Source organism: Temnothorax nylanderi, unplaced genomic scaffold (assembly GCF_030848795.1).
Source record: "Temnothorax nylanderi isolate EJ_2023f unplaced genomic scaffold, tnyl_v1.0 TNYL_tig0424_pilon, whole genome shotgun sequence".
NCBI classification, from domain to species: domain Eukaryota; kingdom Metazoa; phylum Arthropoda; class Insecta; order Hymenoptera; family Formicidae; genus Temnothorax; species Temnothorax nylanderi.
The window spans coordinates 95,804-112,995 of NW_027249486.1; the positions used below are offsets into that span (position 1 = coordinate 95,804).

General features: G+C 38.3%; 1 protein-coding gene across 2 annotated transcripts in view; it reads left to right on the forward strand.

Moving 5' to 3' along the window:
- LOC139782555 (lachesin) overlaps positions 1 to 17,192 on the forward strand; it is an 86,457-nt gene that overhangs the window by 51,965 nt on the left and 17,300 nt on the right. For both annotated transcript variants that reach the window (XM_071721573.1, XM_071721572.1), the window contains exons 6-8: positions 2,155 to 2,274; positions 2,557 to 2,727; positions 9,682 to 9,931. In XM_071721573.1, the coding sequence (XP_071577674.1) occupies positions 2,155 to 2,274; positions 2,557 to 2,727; positions 9,682 to 9,931 (541 nt within the window). The remainder of the gene's footprint in view (positions 1 to 2,154; positions 2,275 to 2,556; positions 2,728 to 9,681; positions 9,932 to 17,192) is intronic.

Sequence of the window (17,192 nt, forward strand, 5' to 3'; positions counted from 1 at the left end):
TTTCTCTCTTTCTCCCGTTGCGGCCAGAAGGGATTCATAAATCAATTCTCGCGATACAACGCGCGGTTGTGCTTAGGGGCGAAAACGTGATTCAATTCGGCGCATAATTGTTCGCCCGGAATTGCCGAGAGTACGCGCATTCGAATTAACACGCGCCGAAGTGCCTCGTTGTGTCGTGTGTGTTTCGTTCTGATAATTCGTCCCGCACTTTCTGGCTCTCGTTCGCGTTTTACGGCATAATCGACAACGTGCGTCATAATTACCAATTATTCATAATCGCGTCGCAATTATTATTATCGCGATTGTATCCGAATTTGCGTTTGACGAAAGTGTTCTTCAATTAATACGCACAAATTTGATGCACGAATAATTAAAATATCAAAATTCAACTTCTTTGAGGGATTTATTAATAAGGTCGGTTCAATATATATTTCAAAATTTGAACAAAATTATATGTAATAATAAATTTACGGATTTTAATAGAACGCACTCTCCCAGCCAATCAATGTACATGGATCGCGTTAACACCATCGTGAAACTTTGAAAAAGAATCGCTTAAAATCACGTTATTGAGAAAATAGCATCTTGTAGGAAAGAGTTAACGTGCGAAATAGATTTTTTTTCTCTTCCGTGAAACTTGCAACGTCAAAATTACCTGATTTTTATTCTAGGGTGTCGATATATCTGACTTATGGTTATCCTATGGTTATCCTACCGCCAAACACTCTGTGTATATTCCCCTTTCTCATATAAAAGTGTCGTCTCGGTGGTTCTTGGGATCTTCGGTGTGCACAAGCGCGGCGCGAGCACATATATTTCCCAAGCGGCGCTCGAGATAAAGAGTCGACCAAAGACCCGCCGAGGAAACGGCCAGTTTATCTTGCACCATCATCTTAATTTTCAGTTACTACATACATAATATCATCACCTAGCATTTCGGCCATCGATATCGCCCACATAATCTTTATTACTTAGGAAGTACGAAAGTACCGTACGCACCATCTTAGAAAGCGTTATCTTTTAACGACAGCGATACAGAATCGTTAGAGATTGTAATGGCAAATTTTAGACCCTGCCATGAATGCAGATAGTCCATATATATTTCGTATTTGTATGCAAATGCATATTTTTAAATTCTTATATGTATTTCTCAGGAATGTAGTGTATAAAAAGATATTGAGGTGATATCAAGGCTTAAAACAGAATTTTCTTAAATATATAAAACATATACATGTCAAATCATTTTGTTAATTTTTTGCATAAATTATATTACAATGATCTAAATTCGCTGTTGACACAGAACGTGCAAACAATAGTAAAACAATAGTTTTCAATCTAATATATGTCATTTATTATTATTTAAAAAATTATATTTTTTTATTCTGTTTGGTTATAATGTTATAATGAGCAATTACATTAACTTTGTTAATAATGGCAATGTGTCACATTATGTCATAAAATATGAATTTATGATATGTAGAGAAATTTCTCTTGCATAGAGTATGTCTGAGAAAAGATATAGGTGAATTCAATGAGCTACAGGATAGCCTATTTTTCTGAAAGCAGAATTTCACGTCAGTGAGGTTAAGTAGCCGCTGTAAAACGCACTGTAAGCGCTTTGTGACGACACGACGTTCGGCCAACCTTCGGCTGAAAGAAGTGCTCGGCGCGGTCGCCTGTTAAAACGTAAGCAGCTCACGAAAAGCTGCTTACGATACTCGAAATGAAAGGCAGTGCAACGCTGCCATAAGACAGAGAGAGAGGGGGGGGGGAGGACGAAGGGAGAAGGGAGAGAAAGGGAGAGATAGAAAATACTTCCTTTCTGCTTGCTCGCTAAATGATGATCTGTCAGCGTGTTTCATTAGCGTGAGGTACTCACGTAGCTCGCTAATGACGCACTCGCACAAAGGGACCACAATGTAACTATACGAAGTAAGGCGATTGAATTGTGCAAGTGGTGCAATGCACCACCGTTGTTTCCCTATCCCGACATCTTCGCTTTAAAACAAGTCAGAAAAATGTCCTTTGTGGCATTACGGGCGATGACGTTCAATTAGAGAAATTAGTTCGCGGGAAACCGCGCGCGCGGCTGTGCCGCCGATGTCATGCTGTTGTTAGCTTGATCGCGACTGATCAAATCGTTATGGTTTACAGTTCACCCGATGGTACAGGTACCGAACCAGCTGGTCGGGGCTCCGATCGGAACTAACGTCACGTTGGTCTGCCATGTGGAAGCGTCACCTAAGGCCATTAATTATTGGACTCGAGAATCGGGTAGATAGAACAGTGCGATCAGTGTGGTTCTTGTCGTTCAATTTACTTGAAAGATAGATTACTTATCAGTCGAGAGATTTCGAATTAATCTGAAAAGTATTTTATAGTTGAGAGCATTCTGCATAGCCGAAAAATATTTTTCAGAAACTATCAGAAATTATCCCGATTAATAGAAATATTTTTCAAGATATAAAACTTTAACTTTATGTAATGTATACTTCGATACTTAAATTTATGTGATGTATTTCTTATTAATTCAATTCCTAAAATGTGTTTCTGCAGACGAAATGATAATAACTAACAGCAAGTACCTGATGACCGAGATAAAGACATCAGTGTACAGCGTGCAGATGCGACTGGTGATCATGAACCTGCAGAAGCACGATCTGGGTGGCTACAAGTGCATCTCGAAAAACTCCATCGGCGACGCTGAGGGGAACATCCGGCTTTACGGTGAGTTTCCGCGGTTAATACGTCGACAAGGACGAAAACAGGTCATAAAGTCTTTCTATGCGAGGTGGAGCTTCCGGAAAGTCCCGGAAAACTTCGTCAGACGCAAACGACGTCGTATCGTCCTAAACTCTTTTCCCGGATTAATGCATTTATTATATATATTTCTTTAAAAAATTAGTCGGTCCAAAGACAGCTCAGACATAGATAGGAAGGTAAAAAGACATGCTGAATCCTGAGATAAAGCTGGAATTTATTAAAGTATTCGAATATTGAGAAAGGAGCTAACCCAGTGATATTAAAAGGATACTGCAATATCGGAAATTCTATTTACAAAACTTAATTTTTTTCGATGGTTGAATTGCACGCGCAATATATGTTCATGTATCTATTTTAAAATACCTTATATTACTCACTGCAAAACATATCCTCTTTATATATAAAAAGGACACTTCTATTTTATAATGGAAATACAATGTTAAAACGGATTTCTTTCGTGTCCATTTTATTTAAGGATGTATGTCCGTTCAGTCAAAATAGAGGGATGAAGCTGAAATTTACAGAGATTGTGCACTTATATATACCAAAAACCTGTGTTAAATTTGCGATCGATTGACCGACCCGTTTCTGAGATATTTGCTTTAAAAGTTACAGAAATTGTATATATATAGATATACTTCCCATGTAAATATTATAATATGTATCTCTGCTCATGTACGGTAAAAATGAATGAAATTTTTATGGTACACTTCTATGACATCGAGAATTGCAATTACGGTTTTTTAAGTTTTTCTGTTAATATTTTTTTTTCAATTTTTTAATGATTTATTTAAACAATATCAAGTACAAAAATGGGAAAAAATTTTGATTTTTACGCTTTTTCTGTCCCAATGATAACATGTTGTTTATGAATAATTTCTGAGACTAGCTTTACACTGTTTAATCAAGAAAACAAAATTATACTACATATATAGCTATAGGTAAAACATCCTTAAGCGTGACTGACGCAAGCTTGCGAAAGCGAAAGTGTCTTTCTACGGGAGCATTGAAACAGCCCTGAATATCAGAGACATGTATTTGATTGCGGAAGACGGTTCGCAGTTGCACGTGTTCCGACAGCGAGAAAGTACGGCGTATCACTGCGACTTCGCCGTTTCCATTACATGCACGATTTAATACGTCGCAATCTCGCAGGAACGATCGACGGCAACGAGCGTCTCGTGTATTACGCAATACGACGGTATTTTTCTTGTCGCCTCGTAACGATACATCGCCGTAAAAATGGCGGACGGTTAACTTTACGTGTAGAATTACAGAACGGATGTCTGTTTCTCTACCGGCGCTACTTGCTCTCGTTTCATCCATCGCGAACATTGAGCGACCAAATGCAATGAGCAGCGTAAATCTTTCGTTTATAAAAGATATACAATTTTACAACTCGCAAGTTTAAGGTTTTATTTTTTTCTTTTGTCATTTTTTTTTTTACATGACAGCAAAGAATGGAAGGCGATGATAAAACCGAGACTATAAAGTAAAAATCTGAGCAGAAATATTTTACATGCACTTATATTTCTGACGCTGACCTCTCGTCGTTTTGGTAATCTCAGGAATTTATCTCGAAGAAACCGCACGACTGTTACTACAGGGATATCGGTATTTGCGAAATTAAGTTTCCTCTTGAGTTTTACTATTTAAGATATCGGAGAGACCGGTGCGCCGCGAGACAGATTGGAATTTCCGTAGTTTCTTAGCCACGTCTCCGTCGTAACCGTAAGTTATTTCACGACGCAGATAATACTGTACTCTTCTGTATAATATTTATGGAATTCGCTTCCATTGTGTGTCTGCGAAATACCACCACCGACCGCCGGCGTACGTCCATGAAATACCTAAGTCAGTAATCTTCAAAATGTCTTTGCGATATCGGTTAAAACATGATTACAATCCGCCCTCTCTTCTCCCAGGGTATCCTCTTTTAACGTTCTTAAAGCCTTTAAACTGCCGTTCTATAATAATAATTTTACACATATCCTATAATGTAGCTGTGTAACAAAATACAAATCACAAGATATCGTAAAATTTCCTAAAAACCAACAGTACTTAAGAAAGAATTGTAATGATTTAAAATCATTAAAAATTTGTGCTGTCTTAGAAAAAAATAATCTCCAAATTGTATGTCTACGTGGAATTGTAAGATTTTTTAATTTCTTTATAAATAGCTTCGTCAACATCGTTCTCATTTTCTCTTTAAAATTTGAGTCAAATAATCTTATAATTTTATTAAACCTGATAACGAATAAAAAATACGTGTAATTAAAGTTAAAGCTTTGGATAGCGCGGCGATATCTCGTATTGTACATCGCGACAACGCTATGACCGCAATAAGTCTTCATGAGTGGTGCCCCATAATTTTCCACTCTGATTGAACGTTACGATCCGTTTACAGCACGTATGCAGGCACCTCTTTTACTGTCGAAAAACGAATGAAAAAAGGCGCATTTTTCGCGGACGACGTGGCTCGACGCGGTGTGTCCTCTCGCCGGTGTGTCATCAGCCGTAAATGCGCCCATAACTTCCCGCTTACTTTTCTCGAAGCGCGTCCTTATTTTTTCACAGTTTATTTACCGGATTCCGCGTCACATAATTTTCCGCTTTATAGCGCGAGAGAAAATTCAGCTTTGCCGCGAACTACCCTGCGTTCCTGACACGAAACAGCGAGTGTAATCAAATCCATTTTTCGCGTCGGAATCTTCTACAATTTTTGATTTGTGATTATACGCGATTGACTAAATTACAGAGAATATAATCATTGAATGGTGAAATACTGAAGCAGATGCGGTTTCAAATGCATCTCTGAAATTATTTGACCTGTATTGTGACGTGTTTCCCTCTAAAACTATTCACGAGGTCTTGTAAAACGTTTTCCAGAATAGTGACAGCTCAATTTTAGTAACGTTAAGCGAAATGATATTTCTGTGATATATTGTTTGACGACGTATGTCCGATTCAATCGCTATTCTTGACATTCGTCGCGGATTATAAATGACAATAGGAAATTGGTATGATATGCTTAATAAATGTGACAAATCGATTCATTATGCTCAATCCAGCACTTTTAAATAAACGATGAAATAGTTATATTGATCGAATTCCGAGCGACCATAATAATATTGCAATACAGCCTAGTCCGCATGTATCCAGGATTATTTCTGTTTTTGGCATTAATTTTGCTTATTCACAAAGGACGCGATGTGTAATGCTCACATTCATGCGTTATTCATACGCTTTACTATTTTATGATCTTTTTTAATAAATAATTCAGTGTGCGCCTGTAATTTTTGCTTAATATTTTTTAAAACATTTTGCAATATTTGGTACGTTTCCTATTCGAAATGGGACAGAATAAATAATATCAGTATTTCTTCTCATCAAATTAGCATCTTTATGGGAAGCAACTTTTATAATTTGCCTAAAAATTATTATATTATCACGATTATTATATTGTCGTGAGATTCACACTCCTATATTATTGCAGCGAAAATTCTGCACGTCGCGCGATTGGAGCTAAATTCCAGCCGAGTTATTGATGAGAAGCGTGCATAAAATTACGAATTCACACGCGACCGTGCAATCCGCATCTGCATCCCTGTGAGCACGCCGGAATACCGCAACACAGATGACCAAAGGCATAAGGGAGATTAAAATAGTCGGGAAATGTGAAATTAGTCTACTAGAATCTCATAAAATAGTAATGGTATAACGTACGTGTAAAACTCCTTTGTCGCGACTTTTCAATAAAAAGAATTCCACCGGTCTTCAGTTTTATCTCTTTATCGTAGCACGAATAAAACAGCGTAACAAGCTGGACAAAACCGGGCCCGATATCAGCGAGTTAACTACCCCCGCCAGCTTGTGAGCGCGCGTGCAACCCTAATGACGGCAATTTTATCGCGCTGTCGTATAAAGAGCGTGTATACGCGAGAAGGAAGCTCGCGATGTTATCCCGGCGTGCTCCAACTTCTCGTTGAAGTCACGCGATCAGATAAACTCGAAGGATTAACCGTTAAACCGCCGGTGTAAACGGGGCGCGAAGAGCCAGAGTGAAAAGAGCGTGCGCTGTCTACGCCGCGAGGGGGTGGTGCGGCAGATTTAAACGCGCCGTGCGGGCGGGGACGAGGACGGATAAGCTATGGAATGTACGAGGACAGCGGCGGCATGTTGGAGCGTCATGTCGAGAGCCGAAAGTCCGCGAAACAATATCCGAGCTTCCACCCTTCCGCCTGACCGCGTCGTACCGGTTTTTCGTGTCCTCTTTTCCGCCGTTCTTTCGGGGATGTTCTTGTCACAGATTGCGCGCGGTCGGGATTATGGATTTACTTTGATAAATGAGGACTCGATATCCGAGGCGTAACTCCGGGATGAAGATCGCGTTGCTTTAAATTATAAGTCTGCGGGTTTGATTTCTCCCGTGAGATACATTATACAAGAGTATCTTCGGTATTTGAAACTCTCTTACCGTACCCTGTAGCGTGTCACAATCTAGGGGATGAGTCCATATTATATTAAATAATTAATCAATACTATTTTTTGTTATAAAAATTGTATCTCAGATCCCTAATAATTTGAAATATTAGAAATATTAGTGCTTAACTTTCGGTCTTTCTGTCACAGTTCCAAATTGTTACGGAAGAACATAAAAGATACTATCTTTTCGTTAAAAAAAACTTTTTTTTAAGTATTAAAAGTTAATGTAAGTAATTTTGTAAACTGTTCAACATTTTCTAGGTATCGCTTGCGTTTCCAATAAAGGCTTCTTCTAAATCAGGCGGTACAAGTTGCCCCCCGTCAAAAAAGCGCTGCGAAACAATAGCGAAGATCGTCGGGGCATCACGTCTTCGGTTAAAAGACCGCGAAACAATATCTAACCTGGCCGCCAGCCCGCCGTTATCTCTCTTCTTGCTCCCGTCATCCCAGCCCCGCGTACTCCCGTGTCTCGTATTAGTTATCGTTTATATCAGCCGGCCAGACAAAACGCGCCGTCCGGAATTGGGTGAGCCATCTGTTGCCAGACATGATCGATAAAAGTCTGCCAAGTGTTATCAGTGCTAAACTGCTATTTAGACGGGCTGCCGCACCCTCTTCCACTTCTACTTCTTCTTATACTTCTTCTAACCACCGGTCTACCGCAACCTGTCTCTTCGTTCACAGCTGTATACGGGGTGTCGCGGACTTACCGAGATCAATTTTATTCCCGAAGGAATTATTTGATCGCTGTATAGTCGATTTTTGTCAAACAAAAAATCTCGGGCAGATGTAATTGCAAAAATGTTTATTGCAAAAAAAAGAAGATCTCCGCGCGTTCAAACTCGAGTATAATAGTCGTGGAATTTTCCACGCGAGGCAATGGTGAAATTTTTGTGCAGAGAATTTACGTCATATCCGGATTAAATTTATTAGCAATATTGCTGAGTGGAGTTGACCGCGAGCAAAAGGAAAATTAGGATGGAAGCTGCGCCTCGCTGCACGGTTTGAGCGCTCCGTAATGAGTAAGTAGCAAAATGGCCAGCAGAGAGCACACCTAATTCAATATCATTGAAACACGATCTTGTCAATTAGCTCTGTGATTTTGGTATTTAGTAGCTTCGTCGAAGCTATATATAATCAATATAGGAGTTAGACATTCTAATGTTACGCGAATTCGATTACGTTAATATAATTCCGCTCGGATAACAGGACACCTCCAACATTTAACATTTAATCAAATCTCACCAATTGTATTATAATTAAACATTAATCGCGATCTTCCAATAGACCTATCGGTTTTTCATTGATTTTGAAGTACATATTATTAATTTATATATGTCACGGAAAATATAATCTGGAAACGACAGATACACCCAACAAATTAGGTATATTTAGGAAGAATTACTTAATAAAAGCAGTAATTACGAAGTTCTCAATAACGCTTAATGTAGATAGAATTTCAACATATTGCAAGAATTGTCAGAGCCGTATATATAGAACTTATAGCACGGAAAATTAGCTCAATTATTTCCTAAAGACGAGCAAATCATACCGATTGATCTCCTAACGTGCGAGAGATAATGGTGTCTCATATCGCTGTATATATCCTTCCCTCTCCCTCCCCCGCAACATCACGTTTCCTACTATCACGTATCGACTTGCTCATCATTCGCTCGTTGAATTTCAATGGAACGTGCCGCGGATATTAAGCATCGCTGAAAAATACGCGAGAGATGTCAAAGACAAGGATGTATATCAAGGGGAAGTTCGTGTGATAAATTCTAAATATATATATATATATATATATCTCACTTTGAAAAAAGAATTTCTGGAGATAAAAGAAAAAAAGGGGGGAACCGAGTCGATTCGTTTTCCATTGCGCGCACACAATGGCATCGCGCGAAATTCCAAAAAAGAATTCTCACTTCACTTTTATTCGCCTCGCGTGTGTCGAATGACGGTCGAGCGTAAAAACATCACGCGATACCCACCATCGAGGTTCTGCACATGCGGAAAAAAAATGATATCTACTCACGCCGGATCGCGCCGACCACTGGCTGACCACAGTTGAAATAATGTTTCGACGATCGTGCCTTGAATTCGATAGCGAAGAAACTGCAAGCTTGGCGCTCTCGTTGCACGTGCGTAACACAAGTATCGACAACTCTAATGTTCTTCACATCGACTCGACAACTTGTAAAAAGACCGTTTAATCCTCGCGTTCATTTAACTCTCTTCCTCCAAGTCCAGCAATTTGTTCAAAACTTAACAAGAATGAGAGGGATAACTTTGGAAGAATGACAAACAGGGTTTAAATTCTGAATTACTTTTTCGATAATTTGGGAAAATTCTCGAACAGTATATTCTATTGTAATAGGATAATCGACACTATTCAGAAAAATGATGCAGCTCTTTTTTCTTATTATGTTACAGATATGGAACTACCTAAATATCCCAAAAAGGCCGGAGACCGGCGATCAGACGACGACGCGGGCGACTCGATCGGTGATCGCGATCACAGATTGAACCACGTGCATCAAGGATCCCTGAGGGAAACGGGATCGACCCTGGAGCCAGCCTTCGACGCGGACGACAATTCGGCGTCCACAACGTCAAGAGACAACGCGCCGCCGGCGACGATCGGCATCCTCCTGATCGTGCTGCACCACTTGCTCGCTTCGACGTAAGATAGACGTAACCTATTTACCCTTAAACGCAAACTACGTTTACCACGAGCTCGATTCGCTAACCTAAGGAGACTGCGAGATAGCGGCTGAGTAGCTCCGTTGCCTCGCGTTCTCGGCAAATCCACGACATTATTGCCGAATCTCGATATCGATATCACGAAACGATATTGACGGAACATTAATCACAATATTTTATACGGAATTCGATTATTGTGCGCTGTACTGAATGGTACGAATACGTCCGAAAATATAACAAAGCTTGCTCTAAACCGTTGCACGAAATTCTTCTGCAAAAATCAGAAGGTAAAATTGACGTCTCAACTAATATTTCAATCTCTGGCGTGATATTTTTTTATCAATCCAATTTTTTTCTAATAAAAACACAATTATGTTTTCATTATTTAATTTATACGTGACAAATGACAGATTAAAATTACATATGCGGATTCGGAGTCTCTATCAACGTCAACTTTACACGGTAATTAAATACTGTCAGCTCGCATTTTGATGATAAAAAAAAATGCATTTCATAAAATTCAAATGTGACATGCGAGAACGAATGTTAATAATAATGTCCGCATTCACATAGAAATAACGGAAACTTGGCAAGCTCAAAAAGCACTAAATTAACGAGCGAAATGTTAAATTATGTTGTGATACACGTGTCACATAGACGGAACAAATCGACTGCTAGCGTACGACAGTGCGTTGCAATATAGATTACTTTTATATTTAAAGGAAATATTTTTAATAAAGTGTATTTTAGTTATCCCCATATATCTTGGAAACATTTATATAAAACGTACTATGAGGTCTACCATTCCACTTTCGGCAATAACTTACAATTAGATAGCAGAAAACAGATTTATTCTTCTTTTCGTAAAATTACAAATGTAATTTATTGAACCTGAATACTTATTAGTAAATTAATCTTGCACCTCAAAAAATTAGTCATCAAAAATACATTTCAAAGAAATTTCGAAGAAATCATTATTTTTATTATGAAATAACCGACATTATTTACATTATAAAGACTGCGATTTCTCTTATACATAAAAGCAGTCCATATTTCGTACGGCATCGATCCAACATGGCCGCTCTTCCGCTCAACGCTCGTGAAAATTAACAGCCTAGCGAATATCGACGAAACGTTAACGGCAGACCGAAGATCGTGAAATTTTGTTCGCGTCGTCATTGTCGAGCTACGGTTACCGCGATTCGTCTACGGTTTAACGAGATATCTCGTTAGTTTACCGTGTCTCTCCACGCCACCAATGACATAATTATTAAATCGCCAGTTCTTTTTAATTCGCGTCCGAAACGTCAGATCGTGGGCGAGACGGTTACACACAAAATCAATTACATAAATGTCGTTCACGTCGAGTGGTCACCGATGCCCGCGCCGGGGAGGAAGTGCTGCTCCCGAGAACGACTGCCGCGTTCGAGAAATCGCGTGTTTAATTAACGCGTGAATTTCCATCGAGCAAATTTCACATTAGACGCGATCGAGTGGAACGAACTGTAAGTATCGACGTCTGATCCAACGCTGATTTTGCAGGATCGAGAAGCGAAATGCCGGACCTTCCACTCGAGTGAGTTCGTAACGCGATACGCCTCGTATCCGCGGAAAATACAATTTCACATTGCGTACACTTCTCGAATCTTTAAACAGACGCCGAGAGATATTTCTGAATTATGAAAAAAAGGGTGTCCGCTTTCCTTTATAGGTTGTGCAGTATCTCTCTGTATCACCTATGTTCGATATTTCTCTGGAGGAAAAACATTAACGCGTATGACAGAGCGGTAATTGAAAATTTTCTCATTAACATATTCACGCGCGAGCAATCGAAATACTTTTAACGGCAATTTCATTATTAAACATCGATCGATCCGTATGACAGAGACGCCTGTCTTTTCGACATCCATATAGATATTACTCAGACAGCTACGGCGTTTTAATTTCTTCAACGCGCAACACGGATGTTTCGTATAGTTTTACTCTCGGTTTATTCTATCCTGAGAATATAACATATTGCATTTTATGTGAATCCGCATCGGTCCAGAATATACTATCAAGCGAGAGAGGATTTTCCATTCTTATGCCACGATAAGAATTTCATAAGAAATCGGTGAAGAAATACCGATATATGCTTCGAGCAAAAAGTAGAAAATAAAATTTTCTATATAAAACGATGCTTTGTAAATAGCTAACTGCCGAACTTCCTGACCGTCGGGAATTAAATCTTGGACTATAAATATTCGATCGAATCGAACGAGAATCTTCGCATATCAAGTGGGAGTGCGAAACAATAGTGATCAATAAAATTGCTGTCACCTTACACCGACGTTAAAAACAAATATTGTTGAAACAAATCTCATTTTCCGCAAAAATTGCAAGCTATTTGTATAAAAAAACTTTCCCAGGAATTATTATATTACTCTCATTATATAATCTTGAAGATCATGCTTTTACTTTTCTTTTCCAGCTAAACTTTTCATATGTCTCACGTTAATGTTAGAACTAATTTATAATATAATACTTATGTGATTCACACGCGTCCATGTAGATTTTCCGGAAATTCGCGGTCCGCCGAAAATGCGATGGCTCGGTAAACGATTTTTGATACGTAATTTCGGCCCAGTTACAACGGAGGCGCGCAGACGAAAACGAAAGTGAGAGATAATTACTCGTCCCGATTAGGAAAAACGTGCCAAATGTTCGCCTTCATTATTCTTTTCTTATTTTAAGAAATTTACCATTTTATTTAAAACGGCTCATTATAAATATCGGTATTCCAAGGGTCCACATATCGCTTTTCTCAAGCTCCCGAATCTAATCTTAGATATTCATGTTGTTATTCAAGCGATTTTTCTATAAATGGCACCGGCGTCGATCTTGCTCGTTTTGAGTTGGCGACATTTACGGAGTTCTCAGACTTTGGAAATGTTTATATATGAAGACAACTAAAGCTACGAAAGAACGATCTATCCATCTTTTTGTATAAATGTATATATACTTTCGAATTGATATTAATTAATCCATTGATAGTTAAATCTCAAGTCCTGTAACCCTGGTTTGTTAAGTAGATTAAGATTCTATAACTTTACTGTGTAAATTACGGCACAAAAGGCTATTACATTCTCTAGGGAGAACTTTAGAATCTTATTTCTCAGTTTTGACAAAGGCACTCAGGTCCTTTCACATAAAAGTCGTCCATTTAATAGGACAATGAATAATGCCGGTAGACAAAAGGATGCGATGCTTTAATAACGACAACACTTTTGCTACCGCTCGTTGTCGACGGCGTTGTCAATTATGTTATCCGACAGTCGCGTTGTGGAATGGACGATTAACGCGTATGGAGGTTAAATATTTTATACTTGTGAAGTACGAAGAATACCGCACGGTCTGCCAGCATGTAAAACGTTTTCACAGAGATATAATAATTGTACGATAAGATAAAACGGCTCGTTTCTGATACCTTCTTTACGTGACATTAAATCACAAGTATTGTTGTTACATCATCAATAGTTGTAATAAATATGATCACGGAGAATTTGTTGCGTCATTGTAATAAGAACTAATAATATGCTTTGTTCTGATCATACATTTGGGATATATATAGATATTCTTCTTTGTTACAAAATTTCAATCGTGGTTATATGTTCCATATGTCAATGAATATATTAATAAATTCAAACACACAGGATTAATTATGCGATATATCGTCAGATGATTCTTTAAAAAGCGCTAGTATTACATCCATAAAAATCACAATTATAAATTTAGCTAATTCACATTTCGCTATTTCACTTGAATTCACGTATTTCTGTTAAATCTAATCACGAATATATAAGCTCGTGAACACGTGACTATCCGAGCGTTTTGTCGTCAAAGGCTTGAGAGGCTAATTTCTGTACAGCTATCATACTATCGATCGTCATGGTACAAGTTGAGGAGTGCTGTCGTGACACCGGGTATCAGTGTCATACTATCCTGATCGTGAATATATTTCATATTTAATGTCACGTGGAAATGGGTCAAAGCGTCAATCGCCATCAAGGCGCAGCACGATTGTTTCGTTATTTATTCGTAATTGGGCCTCTCGTTATAGTATCACAATAAGTGAATGTACATGCCTGTTTTGCGTGTGTGCCTGCGTATGCGTGTATATGCGTATGTGCCATGTGAGAGAAACATCGCGATGTCTAATTACTATTAATGGAAAGCGGAAAAACGTCTATGTGTAGATTGTGTAAATTACGGAATAGGATTTATCGAATTGTTGATTGTAGGTGTGTTTATATATATATATACAAGGGTTATATAATAAATATATATATATATATATCTAAAGCGTAAGTCGGAAGTAAGAAAAATAAAAATCAAATTATAATCGAATCGGCCTTTGCGCGTTAGGGCGGATAATGCGAGTTTTTATGACTCAAAATTGTCGACAAGTTCTGTTGATCAATCATTGTTGATTATCGTTTAGAACAATGTTATAGCTGCTTTTTAAAAATGAGTTGACTATTCGTCACCCCGTAAATCATCCTTATCATGACGGTACGACAAGAGATATAGTCAAGAAATAATAAAGATTATACGTATAACACTACGTTGTACAATATATCATTCGACAGATGAAAAAAGATAACGCGAAAATGTCTCGATTTGGTTCTTCATGATTTGCAATATTAATTTAAAACGGGTTACGAAAACGATGTACAGACGGAGAATAACAAAATTAATGCTGCAAGAGCGCTATTTCAATTTTATTTTTAAATTCATTGAATGTTAACTCTAATATATTTTCAATGCAATTTAATTTGACAAATTCGAAAATCGAAGAGAAGAATAGTATAGTAATGTTAACTGATTGCCCACGTAATAAGTTAAATTCTTAAACAAATTAAATTCATCTATTTGACAAGGTCTCGGCAGATTTCGATCCGTGCATTTTTATACGTGACATACCTACATATAAAATGTGTAAAGAAATATAATACGACAGAAATTGTTCAATTTTTCAAGACATGTTTGAAAATGTTTGCGCGGTTAAAGGGTTAAGACGACGCAAGGAGCGACGCGCGCGGATTGCGTCGCGAGTTGACATATCATTTAACGATTCAAGCATGATTTCGTGATGTTTTACTTACATATCGGTGAATCTCCGTGCGCTTTGATCGTTCTCGTGGATTTCCGATCGCTGGAATTCATCAACGAGCGTCGCGCATATGGGAGCGCATAGAAGTACCGATATATTCAATGCCTTTACTTAAATTGCTAAAGTAAAAGGTATCGGATGTCGAGCTAAGCATGCTGGACAGTATCGATACCCTTGCATGTGTCGAACTTATCGATACTTTTAAGCGTCCCTACGCATCATATCGCTCCAAGACGGTCCACTTTGTCGTATCTGAAACAATGTAAAAAGTGCTTTTAGTACGATTAGAGTCGAGGCGTAGAGAGAGCTCGTGCGTTACCGATTTTCTTTGGAGCTCGATCGTGCTGACTCTTTTGAGAAAGAGAGAATTAATCGGCGATACGGAAAGGACGGCTAGCCTTTAAGAGGGACGTTTCAACGCTGTCCTCGTACGAGTGGCCTGACCTTAATATATTTTGCACTATGTATACATAGATATACAGAATGGCGACCTATCCTTTCCACGAATACACCCCTATTGTGAATACTACCGTCTTCGACCCATCCTCCGCCCTTCCCCACCGCCCTTCCCCAATCCCCACCGTCCTCCTCGAAATGAAAAATGTTTAGTCAACGGCGGCGCATCGCACACTGTACAATAATCTCACGCGCGTGCATATGTTATATAAATACACGATATACGTACGATTAATGATATGCATTCCTGTGCGTCGATGTAATTAATTACTGTCCCCCCCTCCCCGGTAATACCCCAAGTATAAAACGCAACTTGTACCAAGCCAAGCCACGACTTATCGAAATATTGTCGCCAACAGAGGTATATACATATTATATATATATAGACGAATAAAGAGACGATTAATGTACATCGTAGTTATTATCATTTGATGTCTTACCTCTCTTAATCGCCAAGTAGGTTGTCTGAAATTTGCTGGAAAGAAATTAAGGATATAAATTCCTGATAATAACTTGATCATCTTTCACGCGTACATCTTATAAGTTAGCTGATTATACGGTAACGAACTTAATTCTGTTTAATTATACTTTATTGATTTTATGATATTCACGATGGATCGATAATCGATACCACAAAAGAAATTAATATTGGAGTCTCGCGCGCGAGACTGTTGTTCGGAAGATTGATAGAAGTAATCGATATCCTGTGCGGGTAGAGAAGCAACGGCATTACTATGTCATTACAAGCACTAGGCAATATGTTCATTACGTTATCGTTGATTACATGACGTTAATCGTGTAGGGAATAAATAATCCGTAGTCGTCAAGGGAACCATTTACCAGTCGATCAAAATTCCGCAGCACGTGGACGCGTACGGACACAGCGCCGATGTGGTAGCCATATAAAGTGTATATGCCGTACAATACGATTATAGCTGATAATTATTCGATTTAATGAGCTGCTAGAGATGCCAAAATAGCATTGCGGTGTATTCTCGATTCTGCCGGTACGTTCGATAGTGTCGGGAGAAAGATGGATTATTTTGAAATATAAATTTATTTTCCAAGCGAAAGATGATTTTGACAATTTTAACAAAGACTAATAACGTAACTGAATTATAATATAAGTTTTCGGGATTAATACATAATTAATACGATTATCTTCATCAATTGCATGTATTATAGATTGAATTCTTAATATCCAAAATGAGGTAAGTATACAACTGGCAGTTGTCTCTCTCGCTTGAGATATAAACCCGTCATTTAAATAAGTAATAGTTTAACATTAAATAAGACTGCTATCATTGTAGAAATAATGAATCTAAAGATTACAAATGTCAAATTGCTCTAGATAGATGTCTTATTAAAGATTAAAAGTGAAATATGACATTCAAAGATGTCATTTTGCTCATGATGTGGTAATTAAATTATGATGTTACATACGACGTTATTGATTACGAGGAGAGATGACTACTTTTTGATTATAATACGCATCGGTGTAGCGGCACTTTTAATTGTACAAACAATTTATATCACAGAGATGCTAATATCAACTCGCGCACGCATACTCGCGCACGTCCGGCGTATTCAATTTCGATCGGGATTACAGTTTCGAATATGACTCTCGTAATTG